This window comes from Lycorma delicatula, chromosome 7 (genome assembly GCF_047948215.1).
Source record: "Lycorma delicatula isolate Av1 chromosome 7, ASM4794821v1, whole genome shotgun sequence".
NCBI lineage: Eukaryota > Metazoa > Arthropoda > Insecta > Hemiptera > Fulgoridae > Lycorma > Lycorma delicatula.
In genome coordinates this window covers 106,591,784-106,607,857 of record NC_134461.1, presented here as the reverse complement: position 1 = coordinate 106,607,857, position 16,074 = coordinate 106,591,784, and the positions used below count along the sequence as shown (strand labels likewise).

General features: G+C 28.8%; 1 protein-coding gene across 1 annotated transcript in view; it reads left to right on the top strand.

Annotated features, from left to right (window-relative positions):
- The window catches only part of LOC142328356 (O-acyltransferase like protein-like), an 82,464-nt gene that overhangs the window by 58,040 nt on the left and 8,350 nt on the right, over window positions 1-16,074 (top strand). Inside the window, exons 9-13 of the mRNA XM_075372064.1 lie at window positions 856-984; window positions 2,731-2,896; window positions 6,043-6,122; window positions 9,486-9,581; window positions 12,534-12,663. Coding sequence (XP_075228179.1) covers window positions 856-984; window positions 2,731-2,896; window positions 6,043-6,122; window positions 9,486-9,581; window positions 12,534-12,663 — 601 coding nt within the window. The remainder of the gene's footprint in view (window positions 1-855; window positions 985-2,730; window positions 2,897-6,042; window positions 6,123-9,485; window positions 9,582-12,533; window positions 12,664-16,074) is intronic.

Sequence of the window (16,074 nt, the reverse complement as noted above, 5' to 3'; positions counted from 1 at the left end):
GTTGCATGTTATTCTTGAGTATGGTTATGCCATTTTTATTAATGATTTGTAATGCTTGTCAGGTTACATCACACACCATAGGTATAACTAAATTACTTTTAGCCTAGGATATCAAATTATTTAAAAATACAAAGTAAAGCTAATAGAAATTATTCAGGTCCTGAACAAGCTGGTAAGCTTCTTCAAACTTAACCCTCTGTGGATTCAGCATTCTATCTTTTTATTACCTAAACAAAATGTTACTGTACTGGATCCATCTGCAGCACTACACTGGTACTTTTTGATTTTACAACTAGTTGATGGATTAACAACTTTGAATATGAGCTTACCCCTTCAGTATACTAATTGACAAAATAATTGTGTGAGTGTATGTGTTTGTTACAAAAGACCAAGTATGGTGTAAACTTTTCTTTAATAAATTTTTTTTTGTAATAAATTTTACTGTTGAGAGAGAGGTAGGAGCTGGGCTTTACCCAATGGGCACTTCAACCCATTGTTCAGCCTTGTCGTGACTAAAAATGGTGTCTCTAAATCAGACAACCTCAGACATTCCCTATCAGTTACCAAGATTCTTGGTAGCTCTTAAGGTCCTAATACCCTCATCATGAAGAACTATATATTCCAGTCTGCAACCACAAAATAAAAATGGAGAAGAAAGGATCAATGATAAGGAAAAGGGGATAGGTGATAAAAGAATAGATCTACCCGTCAGGGTAATTTATCATCTTCCCCAAAGGACCTTTAATGTATTAAAAATATTGCTCAGAGGGAAAAAAAATAAAATACCATTTAATATAGTGATTATTTTTTTAATTTTAATTTTTTGTAATTGTAGTTTTCTTGTTTCCTTTGCAGTGGACTCCTTGTGTCTTTTCTTTATTATCGTACTTGCTCAAAATATATGAAGGAACATCTCATTAAAAATGATGATTTTAAAGGACGGTTTGCTCAATTTTTTTCCATGATTGTTTACCGGTTTTTCAGGTATTTTTTATTTTTGACAATACCAATAAAAGTAGATTATAATATGAGATATTTTTAATGTAATAAATACCAAATGGAATAAATTATTTATTTCATAAAATAATTATGTACCTTTTTGCAATCTCATTTTCTAAGCTGCTGGTTTCTTTAAATTAAGCCAATTTACACTTGTGATGTTTAGTTTGTACATGAAGGACCAAAATTCATCATCTGTTACAATCTTTTTTAAAAGATTTGTATTGACATTGATTATTTTAATGAATTCAGCAACATAAGGAACAAAATGTGTATACGCAGTTTTCTTTAGAAATTTTTAACTAAAGCCTTTCTCTCTCTCTCTTTATTAATCCCTGTCATTTCTACTATCACCTAAAACTCAATTCAATCTTTAGCCAAAAAGTTATGAACACGTTCTACCAACTTTTGTTTTTGAAAGTTAAAGGATGGCCTGTAAGTTGCTCGCTACTGACTCTTGCCCTTAATTAAGTCATTTATGCGGACATAAATATATAGTGTTGTTTATAAATGTTTTTCATCATTTGTTTTTAAACAAATGACTTATTTTTACAGTATCTGTAAAACATTCTTCCCAAATGTTACAGTGGCTATCTTCTCTAATTTTATTAATCCTTAATTTTATAAAATTTTATTAATGCCTTTTGTTTTATATTTAAACTTTAATATAAACAAAAGATACATACTGTGCATAATATTATTTTGTACAAAGAAACAAAGTGAATAATTCTCATTATGGTTACTCAAAAATATATATTTAATGCTGCACATGAAAATGTTTACTTTTAAAATGAGTAAAAATTAATATAAATCTTAATGTTGTATAAGGAAATAAAGAAAGTGACCTGATACCATATCAACAACTTCAAAACGTCATATTTAATGTAAAAATATGAGGGCGGTCCAGAAAGTAACTTACATTTGTGCCTAGCGTGGTGATGGGTGGGGATAGCGCTGCTATGTTGACATCAAAATGTTTCTACATACAGTAAGCATCAAGCTGTCATAGAATATGGATTGTGATTTTTCTACTTAGTTGTGAATTATTGAAATGTGCGCTTCAATAGAAAATCCTGCGAGGTGTGAGGTGCGTTCAGTGATAGATTTTTACTGGCAAAAAACCTCAAACCAATTGAAATTTATTGGCAACTCTGTGAGGTGTACGGAGATGGAATAATGAGTGAAGGTGGAGTGAGGCACTGGTGCATTCAATTTAAAAATGGCTGCACCAGTGTTCATGATGAGGACCGCAGTGGTCGGCCTAGCCTTGTGACTGATGAAAATCAATGATAAAATTTCTGAAAATCCCCACTGCATTATGATTATAGAACTCTCACTTCATTTCCCTTAAAATTCACGAAGTTTACTGCATGAAATTGTATCGGGGAAGTTTAGTTATCACAAGTTTTATGCAAGATGGTTGCCAAAAATCTAAGGCAGCAGATTTCTATAGAGAAGGAATTGAAAAGCTTGTGCATTGTTTTGCCTCAATTTCAGTGGCAACTATGTAGAAAAATAGTTTAAGATTGTCCCTTTCAAATGTATATAATAAAATTTCTTTCTTTTTTGGTTGGTTTTTATTTCAAAACGTAAGTTACTTTCTGGATAGCCCTTGTAAATAAAAAATTATTCTAGCAGTTTTCCTGCTTATAAATTATACAAAGTGATCAAATTGTTTTAATTATTGTATTTATTTGTAAATGGAAACCTGTTTCTTGATTTTTGTTATAGATTAACACCGCCCTATTTGATTGTGCTTTGGGTAGTTGAAATCTCTATGAAACATTATAGAGACCATTCTCCTCTTGAATTTCCAACTTCAGATTATGAAAATTGTGAAAATTATTGGTGGAGAAATATTCTGTATATAAATACTTTCTATCCATTATCTGAAAGGGTAAATATTTGTGAATATGTACAATATAGTCAGTCATATTTTGCCAACTTTTTGAAGAAAAGTACAGTATTAATTTCAGTTGCTTGGTGGTAATGGGGAGGGGGTGAAAATGAACTTTCTTTATATTTTGAGGTAGAGAAGTACAAAAATATCATTCACTTAAAGTGTGGTTTACTTATATATTTATTTATAGGCCTATGTTTAAAATTTTGTGGCTTGAAAATCTCCAAAACTACTGGATCAATTTAATTGAAATTTAGGTATGCTGTAGTAGTGTATCTGAAGTTGTAAATGTGAAAATTTGATGGAGATTGGTTGAATCGTTCTTGAATTATGCTCAATTTAAGGTCAAAAAAACTAGCAGGCTAAGTTAGAATGATGGTTAATTATGATGCTGCATGTTTGGAATATTAATGCTTCTTTATCTGTGGTATCTATTGTTAACATTGTTCGGCATATTAAGATATTGTTACTTCCTTTTAGCGTCTGATGACTGGATATTTTTTTTTTTATCTAAGGTTTATGTTAACTGCATAGTGGTGTATTTTTCATACATGTATGCAGTGAGTCAAAGTGGTGATCGATTTGAAACTAGATGCTTATATCTACAGTCTACTGGTTAATTGAATGTATGTAGTGCATTGTACTCTGCAAATCATCCCATTTCTGACAGCAAAATAGTGAATGCATTGTATTGACTGAGTTTTTTTGTAAAATTTTAAATTAAATGAGTTGATAATTTTTTTCATAAGGAGAGAAAATAAAATAATGAAAATTTAACCCATTTTTTTGTGCAGAACTGCTTGTTTTTTAAAACATTTTTGTCAGAGTTTGTTATAAATATTCAGAAAATATTCACTGTTTGTTTGTATAACATGAATGTGTATTACTTCATTTTTTAAGGCAGCATTGTGTATTTAGTGAATTATTTATTAAATTAAAAAAAAAATAAATATATTATATATCTAATTTAATGTATTTGATTATATTTTTTTATTTATAACAGAAATCATAACAAATAAAGATTATAGAATAATGTTGAGGAATGTTTGTTGGAAAACATTTTAAAAAGAATGACTTAGAAAATTACTATAAGAGGGAGAAAAAGCGAATGAATGAAATGAATAGAGTAATGATTGGCCATCTCAGGCTGGCTCAGTTGGAAGTTGTGATAAAAATTTACAGACATTTTCCTTCCCACTTCTCTCATTCTATTAATATATGTACAATAAAACTGAAAAAAAATTCTTGTATAAAATTAAAAATATTCCTTCTAAAAATAAAGTTTCATATCGACATTTTATGTTTTCGAAGTAGTTTCAATTTAAAGATCACTGAAATTTTGTTGAATGCTATATTTATATTTAGAATCTGTGGCAAGTATTTTATTTTGGTAATTGATTTTAGACAGATAAAAAAGTGTTAAAAACAATTTTTTCAAATTTGTGATGGTAATCTTTGAAGATTTTTTTAATTGGGGATTAATGAAATATACACTGAAATTTTTCAATGTATACTTGTTTATGTAATGAATCATATCTTTCCTGCTATAAACATCAATATTTACAATTAAAATATTCTTAAAAAATCTCTGTAACATTGTTCTAAAAATGCAGATTTAGAATACATAAATATTTGTATGATTGAGATTAGTTTAAATCTATAATTCTTATTTATTACAGTAATTCTTAAATATTGTAACCTATAGAAGTATTTTCTAATCTGCTTGAAATGATCACATAAGTTTTGTTATGTAAACTAAATTATGTCTAAAAACAAGGTTAACATTAATAAAAATATAGATCAGAGTAAAATTCAGTTGATTATTTTTAAGAATTTATGTATATGACATAATTTTGAATAAATGTGGGTGAATAATATAACAAAAAATAGCTATTGTGCATATAACATGTAATGATAGTGGCACACATAGCTGGCTGGCAACACACTGAAAGGTTAATAAAGGTGCGAAAATGGGTATGCAAACATTTAAAAAAAAAATCATACTATGAAAGAGCAGCTAGAACCTACAGAGCTGAATAATCAGATGTGTATATAATAATCAGAAAATAAGCATCTTTTCTAAATTAGTTTAGCTTAGATAACTTTTTAAGGTTTAATTTGAATATACTGTTTTGATTATATCCTAAAAAAAGAGTTAAGTTTTATGTAATGTGATAATATTATTCTGTTTAAGCAGGCAAAAACCCCATTTTGCTTCAGTGATACATATTACTTTAATTTCAATGTAGAAAAGCAAAATCAGGCCTTGCATTATAATTTAATTTTTTGCATGTAGCAGGTCAGTTAAGAAGAATTATCAGCATCCTGTTAGAATATCTTATTCAGTTTCTTTACAATTCATTGCTTCCACCTTTTCTGTTTGATCTTCACTGAAAACCTTGTACTTTATATTCCAAACATATTGTTGTGTTTTTCAAAAAAGTTATTACCTTCTTTTTATTATGCATTACTTTATTAAACTCTTAATAATTAAAGAAAAATTGTAGAAACTTACAACTATTTGTGTTTTAATTATTTTATTATATATCGGTACAGTACACAATTATATAAAAAGATATTAAAATTATGTTACTTGTTTAATGATGTAATATACTAAATTATCAAAGAATTTAAATATCCTTAAGTGCACATAAAGTCATATAGATTAAAAAATAATTATATCTGCCAACCTGTAAGGTGGAGTGGTAGCACCTTGGGGCTTACATCTGGAGGGTTCTGCATTTGAAACCCGATCAGGCAAGATATTTTTGTTACATTACAAAATTTACGTGTTATATTTTCAATCACAAGCTTGTGTAATTATATGAAACATTTATACATTAATTGTATGAAAAATTATTTCATTAAAAAAGTTTTACATTAAATGTATTGCCCTTAAGCCTTTTGATACTGTATTTTGTGATGTTAATCACTTCATAAATTCTCAAGAGGATCTTTCTGTTACTAATGATAATCTGTGTGCATTGGTTTAGCTAGTTGCTATTCTGTAAATGGAATTGTATATCTGTGTATATCAATTTCTCTATAAATTGATAGTCAGTTATAATCATTATTTTGTCAGTATATTTTATTTACTACAAGTATTGAAATTTATATTTGTTTCTGATTCTTTGTTTTGTTAGTGTATGACATGGAGTTGGTATTTGGCGGATGATAGTCAATTCTACTGTGTCGGTGTAATATTATTAATCACTTCTTTATCGTAAGTTCTTTTAATTATGCAACTTATAGTTTTTTCTTGCGTATTAGATGTAACAAGTTATAAGGTAAGAGAAGTTTATGGCAGAATCTTGTAAAAATATTTTGCTTAGTAGGTCATATTTTCAATTCCTTAAGTTATTTTAATTTGTTACTAGGAGATTACTGAAAATGTAAATATTTAAAAATTAAAAAGATTGGCCAGGATTGAAAGAAATAGGGAATAGTTTTGTCAAACTAGTTATATAAAACACAAAAAAATGATGTTTATAATTTAAAAAAAAAATTATAATTTAAAAAAAAATCATAATCAATCTGGTTATGATTAAAAAACTGACATTGTTATTGAAAGACTTAGGTAATCTTAAGTTCTTTAACTAAATTATGGTTGAGGCTGGTAGGATATTAGGAAGAATATATATTAGGAAGACGTGTTAGTATCACTTTCATTTACACTGTTAGTTTCATTTTATCTTTGTAAATTTTTTATAATAGCAGTATATAGCATGTTAAATTAGATGATCACAATTCAAGAATCTAATCTTCCTTCCTACACCACTGATCCATTTTTTCAAAACTAAACAAGGTTTACTTAGCATAGAAAAACATTAAGCCTACTCCTTAGTCTTTTATGATTATTTTTCTATTTACATTTTTTGAAATAAAGATTATTATTATTTTCATTTTTCCTTTTTGTACTTCCTTTTTTCGTGTTCAGTATGCTTTACTTCAAATTCAAAAAGCTCTTCATCAGAAAGTTTATTTGACCCACAATCCAATAATTCTTTGACATCTACTTTACATTCCAATTCAAGTTGATCTTTTTGCAATTTTTCACAAGGTTTGTTACGCTCTTTCTTAACCTTGTTTCTAAAGTTTTCATATTATTTTAGACATTATATCCATTTTTCAGTCTTGCATCTCTCCATTATAACCTAGGCTTGTGCAATATTTTCTGTTTACTTAAGGATGTAACTTTTCCAGAATTAATGGAGTGGAAGTTTTCATCAACATCTGCTGCAGGAGCAAATTTCTGTTACTTGAATAAACATAGTATGTAATAAAAGCATATGTAATAAACATATGCTTTGCCACATTGAACTCTACAAATTCCTTCTTGGTCGATTGCAATATTTAGGAAAAATATTTATTATCTATGAAAAAAAAATCGCTAACAGATGTAAGTTGCGTAAGTCATAAATCTGTGAATGGCTTTATAAATTGCATATTAATTTCTTGTGTATGATTTGTCATCCTTTTGTAATATTGATGGATCATCTTGCGCTTCATACTAGTATTGTATTCCACTTTTGATAGAGTTGCTTATCATTATTATGTATCTAAATTATCACATTCCTGCCAGTACTAATCACAATTACTATGGATTTTCAAGTTTTGTTTTATAAGCAAAATATTGACTCTATATTCATAAAATATTTTGTAACATACAGTATTAAATTGATATTATGAGTTCATCTAACCCTTTTGCTATCAGATTTTTCAGAGTGCGGTGCATTAAAAATGTCAAGCATTTATTTGCATGAAAGAGAACATTTATTAAAATCTCCATTAATAATTATTTTTTAATGTAAAAGTTTGAAAAAATTCAGGAATACCAATTTTGCTTTTGCTTCAGGAGTCCTATTTTGCTTTGTTTTCCTTCTGGACATCACTTTGCAAAATTATTGCTCAGAAATGGGTTAACCTACTTTAATTAAATTTGGCAGTTCTAAGACTAGTGTCTTGTTCTACAAAATAAAAAATGTTGAAGAGTCACTTCAAAAATTTCAAAGTGGTGGCCATCTTAATAACCTTCAATATCTTTGGTAATTATTTATTTGATCAAATTTTTACTTCAACAAAATTTATTAAGCATTTTATTTAGAACAAAATGACAACATCCCATTTGTAAAAATCTGTTTACAAATAATTGAGTTATTGCAGACAGTCTCCTTGCACACCGTGATGCAAGCTGATAATTTTTTGTGTTTTTATTTCCTCCACTAAATGTAATAAAAATTATTAATAATAATAGTAAATTAATAAAAATTATCACCTTGCATTATGGTGGGCAAGCATACTGCCGGGTTAATTGTCTGCAGTAACTTGATTGTTCGTCAATGGATTTTTACAAATGATGTGTCATTTTGTTAAAAATAAAATGCTTAATAAATTTTTTAATAAGTAAAAATTTGATCAAATAAATAATTTCAAAAATATTGAAGATTAAAAATCTACTACCAGCTATAATTTGCAAACTAAAAAAAAAACTAATTTGTTGTATATAGACTATCAACAGAACAATAATCTTTCATTGATGATTTATGTAGTACTGTTATATTTAAAATAGCCCAACAGGTCAATATCTGGATATCATAAGGTTAAAGCATATATATGGAATAATTTAATTACTAAATCTGTATTTTTTGCTAAATTAATTACAATTATGATGATTAATTAATTACATGTGTGATGATTAGCATTATTTCATGATGTATTTTTAAACTGCTCTTTGATTATTTTATGAATTTGGATGAAAAAAATTTCTAACATGACTTTAATCTATTCCCCCTAAAAAAATGTATTTTATAAAATAAATTTTCAGTAAATTTTGATGAATAAAATCTTCAGATAAAGTTTCTTTATCGTATTTGTTTAGATTAACAAAAAATTTGGATTTCTGTGACCTTTCTGATTCTTAATATCTAATTAAAACATTACAATCTCAAATTTTTCTTTATGAAATTAATAGTTTTTTAAATCATAGCTAAGTAAATTACATAAGCAATTATATAAATAAATTTATTTATATTTTTTAATTAGTATATTTTTAGAAAAAGTATTTTGATTGACTCATTAAATAATAAGGATGAGAAATTGCAATTTGAAAGAAAAAAACATTCCTTATAGTAAGCAAATAAATAGATCAGAATTTTTTATTCAGCAAGATTATAGTTTAAAAATTAATAAAAAAATAATTGTAGAAATAATAGAAATAGTTTTCAATATATTTTAGAAATGCTTGTTTTCTTGAACCAATTTTTCAGGTCTGGGTGTGGATATATAGGCAAATGCAATTCTGCTACCAGCTTGCCAGGCCTGACCATAGCTGCAGATGTAGTACAATGTAATTGTAAATGTACTGGTAAACAAACATGTAGTATGGAACAAAAGAAAAACATCTAATGATATAAGCAAAGTAGCAATATATTTTTAATTATAAATCCCCGTTTCATTTTTTTATTATTATTGTTTTTACTTTACATGGGAAATATATAACCAAGCACTTTGAATGTTTCTAAATATACGTAATCCAGTAAATAAATGAATGAGATCATGATGTGTAACTAATAGTTTTATTTTTCAGGTATTTCAATGTGGCTGCTGGATTAATAAGTGTTTTATTTGTTGCTGGATGGGGAATAACTGCAGCTATTTCACTTAGTCATCAGCATATACCTAAGTAAGTTAGGTAATTTAAGAATTACCTTTAAGTAATTTAAGAATTATTTAAGAATTTAAGAATTTTAGGTACATATTGGATGTTCTTGCAGATCCCTGTTAAACTTTACAGGCATATTCTTGTGATTAAAATATTGAAAACAATTCATAAGATAGGCCCAGGAACAATTTATTTTTAATTAAAAAAAGTTTCCCATTTTTTGGCCTCAAAGTGCTGTGCTTAACATGAAAGAAATTAATAAGGCTAAATGTATGATTTCTGATAAATATTTCCCAATGTTAAAATGATTGTTGTTATGGTTTAAAATGTAATTCAGTATTATTTTTCTGTCATGTTTCATGTTTAGTTTTTAATAAAAATCAAATTTCTTAAACTCTTCTTATGTGTGGCATTAATAGAATTAAATTCTCTACAAATTTGACTTGTTTACAGATAATTTAATGGAGTCCACCACCTAAACAGTAGCAGATTTTTTTTTACTGACTTCATTTTAATGAACTCCACCATCATCAACTAAAAATGTTTTTGCAACACCTATCTTTTTTTGAATATTAAAAATCATTTTCTCCCAAATTACCAAAAACTTAAATCTGGGACTTAATTTATTCATTTTTTCAGGTCCAAAACTACTTGGAACTCATCAGACTTACTCCTTAATTAAATCCCAAGAATTTCAGTATGGCTTCATGAATGTTGTTTAATTCATAGATAAAAAAAATTACATAAGCAAACTACTTATTTGCAGTAAATAGTTACTCAAAATAAATAGTGCAGTAAAAAAAATAGTAAAAGTAAATAAATAAAATAGTAAAAGTAAATAGTGCAGTATTTTACTCATATTAATAACAGCATTCTATATATGAAGTGTGTTTCTGAAGTAAGGTCATTTTGAAATAAAAACAAATCCAAAAAAATGTGAACTAACTTTTTATTACTTAGTTTTAAACACTACATCTATTTATTACTCTTCTATATAATTGCCTTACAAATAACACATTTTCATAGCGTTTCACTAGCTTTTTCATTCCCTCTTCAAAACATTTTGCTGCCAGTGACTTAAACAGACATAGCAATGCCAATTTTCAGTTCGTTGTCATCGTGATGCAAGCCATTGTTTAAGTGGAAGAAAAATAAAATAATCACTATGAGCTGAGTCAGATGTATCGAGTAGATGACTGAAGATTTTCCTATCGCATAGCTGTCCTATTTGCCATGTGTGCCCTGACATTGTCATGCTAAAACAAAATCCCACATTTGTTTTTTTTTTAGCTTTTGTAAACCACAAAAAAGAAATGTACATACATATTTTATTTTATTTTTAATATTTTTTAACATTTTGTCATGTATATCAGAATTTACAGTAGTTCTGTGATCACTGAATTTGATGAGCAAGGTACCCTTTTTGTCCCAAAAAAACAGTAGCCATCAGCTTCTTTACCAAATATTTGTTTGAAATTATGTGGTCTAGAAAATGATGATTGCTGTCTTTGCATTGATTGCTGCTTATCATGATGTTCAAATAACAAATCCAAGTTTCATGTGTGGTAACAATGTGATCAAACTTCATTTTTGTAAATGTTTTTCCTTGTGTATGTTTTTTTCAGTCTTACTTTATAAATCAATGATCATGAAACATTAAAGACAATTGTGATATGGTGAAGCTCTGACTTTTTCAAATTTTTTCAATCAATTCATCTGTTAACACAACAGTCAGTTGTGTTAACCAATCTTCATCATTAATGTTCATTTGCTCATCTTGAAATATATGGCACCACCACTGTCTTACTTTAGCGTCACTCATAATATTCAGCTTATAAATGTCACAAATTTGCCTGTGAAGTTTACCTGTAGAATTGTTTTTGCTATCCAAAATTTGATTATTCCTTGTTCTTCACAGTTGGTGGATCACAAATTGTAGCATTGGTTGTAAATGGATAAATATAAACTAACACCAGAATGACTAAACTATTGGTGTTAACAGTTACGATTGTTAGTGATTGAAATAACAGCTTTGCAAGCACCTGTTTACATCATGTAAATATATTAAAAACTGACCTTTAAAACTATGTATTAAAAACTGACATTGTGTATCCATATAGGTATATAATGCAAAAAATAAGTTGTATTTTCTGTCAAAATTACGGTGAATGCGCAGTATTTGCAGCAGTCAGTTACTCATGTCTGTTTATGCTCATATGTCAAAATAATTTCATGAAACAATTTTATAGTAAATTTAATTAATATTCAAAGTTAAATTTAATCTTTTCTATTTGTTCTCCAACATTTCAATTTTGATAGTTATAAATTAAATTGCATTCTCCAACATCTTTTGACTTAATTTATAAGCAGAAAACATGATTTTTTTGTAAAAATTCATTTACATTTTGTGATTTTGGGGGTATACTAATGCTTTCCTAAGTCCCCTCAAAATAAAATCAAGAAATTTCATTTTTAGTAATTTGGCTGACCATGCTGTGGTCCACTTTGGTAATCCTCCTGTTAGGAAGTAGTTAACAGGCCAATAAAAATACGCTAACATATTTGTAATACTCATCAAGTTAGGAATACATATATACATATTTGTGGTACATATTTATTTATCCTCTAAAAGTTGAAGTAGTTAATTTTGAAGAAAGTTTTTGTAAAAAATACCTCTGGGTCTACTGTTGGAAATATGAAGTTTGATGAGGACATTACCTGTTATACTGCACCAGACATTTATTAAAAAACAGCATTAAATATTAGTTTTAACAATTCTAGAGCTATTCAGTAAGTTTGTTAAGTTGTTCTCTCATTGAAGTTTAATTGTAGAATTCTGAATAAATTTAAAAAATATAGTGTGACCATTAATTAATAGTATGAAAAAAAATAATTTTGAAAAATTAATTAACTTATTATTACGTAATAGTCTATTGTTAACAATATTTCAAGATAATATTTTTATTTTTGTAGTGTAAAAGAACCATTTGCACATTATGATGAGTTATATGATAAACCATGGGCACGCATTGGACCTTACCTTGTTGGAATATGTACTGGATGGCTTCTTTTTTATGTGAAATGTTCTATCCGGATAAGTAAAGTATGTACGCTCTTTGATAAATTAAATTTCTTATTAATCTATTAACTTACCGTATTAATCATGCTTCTTGTTGAATGCATAAAATATTATTTTAATTTCTTGCTTTCGTAGTTTTACACTTTTCTTAGATTTTATACATCTACTGGTAAACTTGAACTTACACTACCTTTTCAAGATACAGTAGTTTGAGTCTTGTGAAGACTTTTCATCTGTCTGAAAAAAAGTGTATATGAATAGCAGACTAATACTGCTTAAATTTGTGCCTATTAGCAGTGTGCCTGTACTTCACGGGCTATTAATTATTTTATTTTGGAATCAAGACAAAATGTCCCTTCATCAGTGACAATGGCTTAAGAATTTATCCCCTTCCTGATACCTTATATTGTAGCAGAAAGGCCAAAACACTGCAAACTTGCTTGATTTTTGTGCTCCTCAGAAAGCATTTTCAACACCCAGGATGAAAACAAATTATAATCATTCAAACATTTTAATGTATCCTTGAAATTTAATGAAAAATCTAAGCAAACGATAAAATTAAATATGATGTTCTCATAGTTTTGAGTCATTTACAATATTCAAATTTTCATATACTTTCCTTGAATCTATTTTCTCTCCATTTCATCATTCTTACTGTACACTTGAGGTATCTGGTAATAAATTCCTGCAGATTTCATGTATTTTAAATTAAAATTTCTTTACATTAAAATAAGAAAAGATTTCCAATTGTCATTTATCCACACATACTTACTCCATCTGTTGGACTTTTTGTGTTTTTCCAAAATAGATTCAGTTCTCACAAAAAAAAAATCAGATATTTTAATAAAATTCAGTATACATATTTAAATCACCATCATCACTGAAAAAAAAAAAAATATTTGCAAGTTGGGAAATGGCGCAGTATTAATATTTACAGTGGTAAATTCTAGTGGTAAATTTGTCGTCGTAAATCAGCTGAATTCTAAGTCAAAGTCCTCAGGTTCAAATCCTAGCAGTTGCTTTTATTTGGATTTGAATACTAGATCATGGATACTGATGGTGCTTGGTAGTTGGGTTTCAATTAACCACATGTCTCAGGAATGGTTGGCCTGACTTTGTTTAAGACTACACATTTACTGGTACAGTTATCTTACACTGATAAGTAGCTAATAACTTTAATTATTCATGCGACCATAAATCAAAGTATTTATTATTGAATGAAAATTCTAGTTTTCATTTGATTCTCCCATATTGAAAACAACTAAGGCATTGCAGAAATTGTTGGAGTGCATCAGTTTGAATTAAGAGCTGTTTATCATTTTTTCCATTAAGTAAATAACACTAATAAAAGAGAAAGTTAAAAACATTGAATGTTTGAGAAAATAATCTAAGTTTTCTAAGTTTTATTGTTTAAATAATTTTCAAGATAAACAAATCTTGAATTCATTACTGTTTTTATGTAACCCCCAAAATAAAAAATCAGTGGCATTAAGATCAAAAGAATAAGCTTAACCTTATTTGTGATTCTGACCACAAAAGAGGTCAGTATCTCTCTTTCCATCTTTCATATGTGGTGTCCTGGAGCTTCATCATCTATGAATCATAATCGTGCTCTAATTGCAGAGATACATTTTACAAAAAAATTTAATGTTGGTCAGAAGTCACTGTGTACATTACTATTTAAGTCCAGAAAGTATAACATAAGGTTCTATGATACAGTTGCTTAGATTTCATCACAAAGAACTTTCAATTTATATATTGGCATCTATTTTGTAGTGTGCATTGAGGATTCTCATCTTTCCACTGATTGCAGTTGAGTAAATTAATTGTGCTGTATAGTAAAACCTGCTGCATCAGTGAACACCAATGATGAGACTCAGGATTTGCATTTTACTGGAGGATTTTAACAGGAATTAACAGTAAAAGTGAATTGATAATAGTAAAACCACCAAGTGTAAAACCTGTACATGCTGTAAATGGTTATGGTTGTGTAATTATTTATGTAATACTCACAAGTTAATCATATGACAACATTGATCCTAGTTGTCTTATATTTACACTCAATATTGATGTGAGATATTCTTCTGTAATTGAGGGGTTTGATTGTTCTCACCCATCCTTGATCATCAGGAAATGTTTTTAATGATCTGTTTCTCTGATTCAAAGAAATAGTACCACTAAGATTTTGTGATTTGCCTTTTGTCTATGTAGAAACAATTTCTGATAAATGTGCTTTTTCATAACTATTACCATTAAATATGGTTTACATAACAATCACCACAAAAAATGTGACCCTCTAATGCACTCAGAGTTTTGCTGTGCTTAGTCTTATTCAGTGTTGATTTAATCTGGTGGTTAAGTCTGTACTTCCATTTATGTTGGATACTTGCTGCGTAAGGCTGCAACAGCTTTATGTCAGTTTATGTACATTAGACCATTATTTAGGCAAGAAGGATAGATCTAGCAGCTCTACCCCACTTGTACTTGTTCTGCTTGGAAAGGATTGACAACCTCTTAGGATTTCTGAAAAAACCCTAGAAGTTTTTCTGCAGCAGTGCACAAAACTGTTACCTTAAACTTCACAAATTTAAGTTGGAGTTTGCAGGGTTGACAATGGGTTTCAAGAGACTTTGGCTTCAGAGCCTAAAGAGGTTGAGGTAAACAAGAAGGTATCTTTGGTTCCCATTTTCATCAAGGCAGAGTGGAAATGCTACATCAAGGTTGTGGAAAGCACTAGGGAAGTCAGCGTGGACTGTAAATAGCCTGAGGTCCTTTTTGTTAATGAGAAAGAAGGCTCTACTGAGACTACTTCACAGATTAGGATTTTCAGGTTGCCCTTCATTGCAGTAGGAAAAGCCTGAAAATCAGACAGATAAGAGCCTAATTGTTTTTGTGGACTGTAAGAAGATTGTCCACATAATTTCTGAGTCTCCCACAGTTAAGAAGTTAGAAGTTACAGTAGATTCAAAGAGGAAGCATAGATAGGCGCCAATGCCATTGTGTATGACATTGACCAGCAACTCTCCAATAAAGATGTTCTGCCTCTGGTGAGGTAGTAAAATGCCAAATTGGATAAGGCTTTGTTCAAGGAAAAGTGCAGATTTCTATCTAGGCATGATATCCAAAGTTACCACGAAGTCCTTGAGTTAGGTTCTGATCATTTCCAGAAATTTACAACTTTGGGTAGGATTGAACTCTGGTCCCTCTGACGTGTTCAGAGTTTTGCTATGCCAAGTCTTATGCTAATTTAATTTGGTTGTTGAATAATACGTTCCACCAGTATTGGATACTTGCTGCTTGAAGCTGCAACAGCTTTGTATCATTTTATGTACAATAGACCATTATTTTCTCTTCTTTACTGGACAGAGTTTACTGCACAACCACCTACCTCAAAGAGGGCCTTTCAGAGCACTCGTGTTCTGCAAGGCACATGGC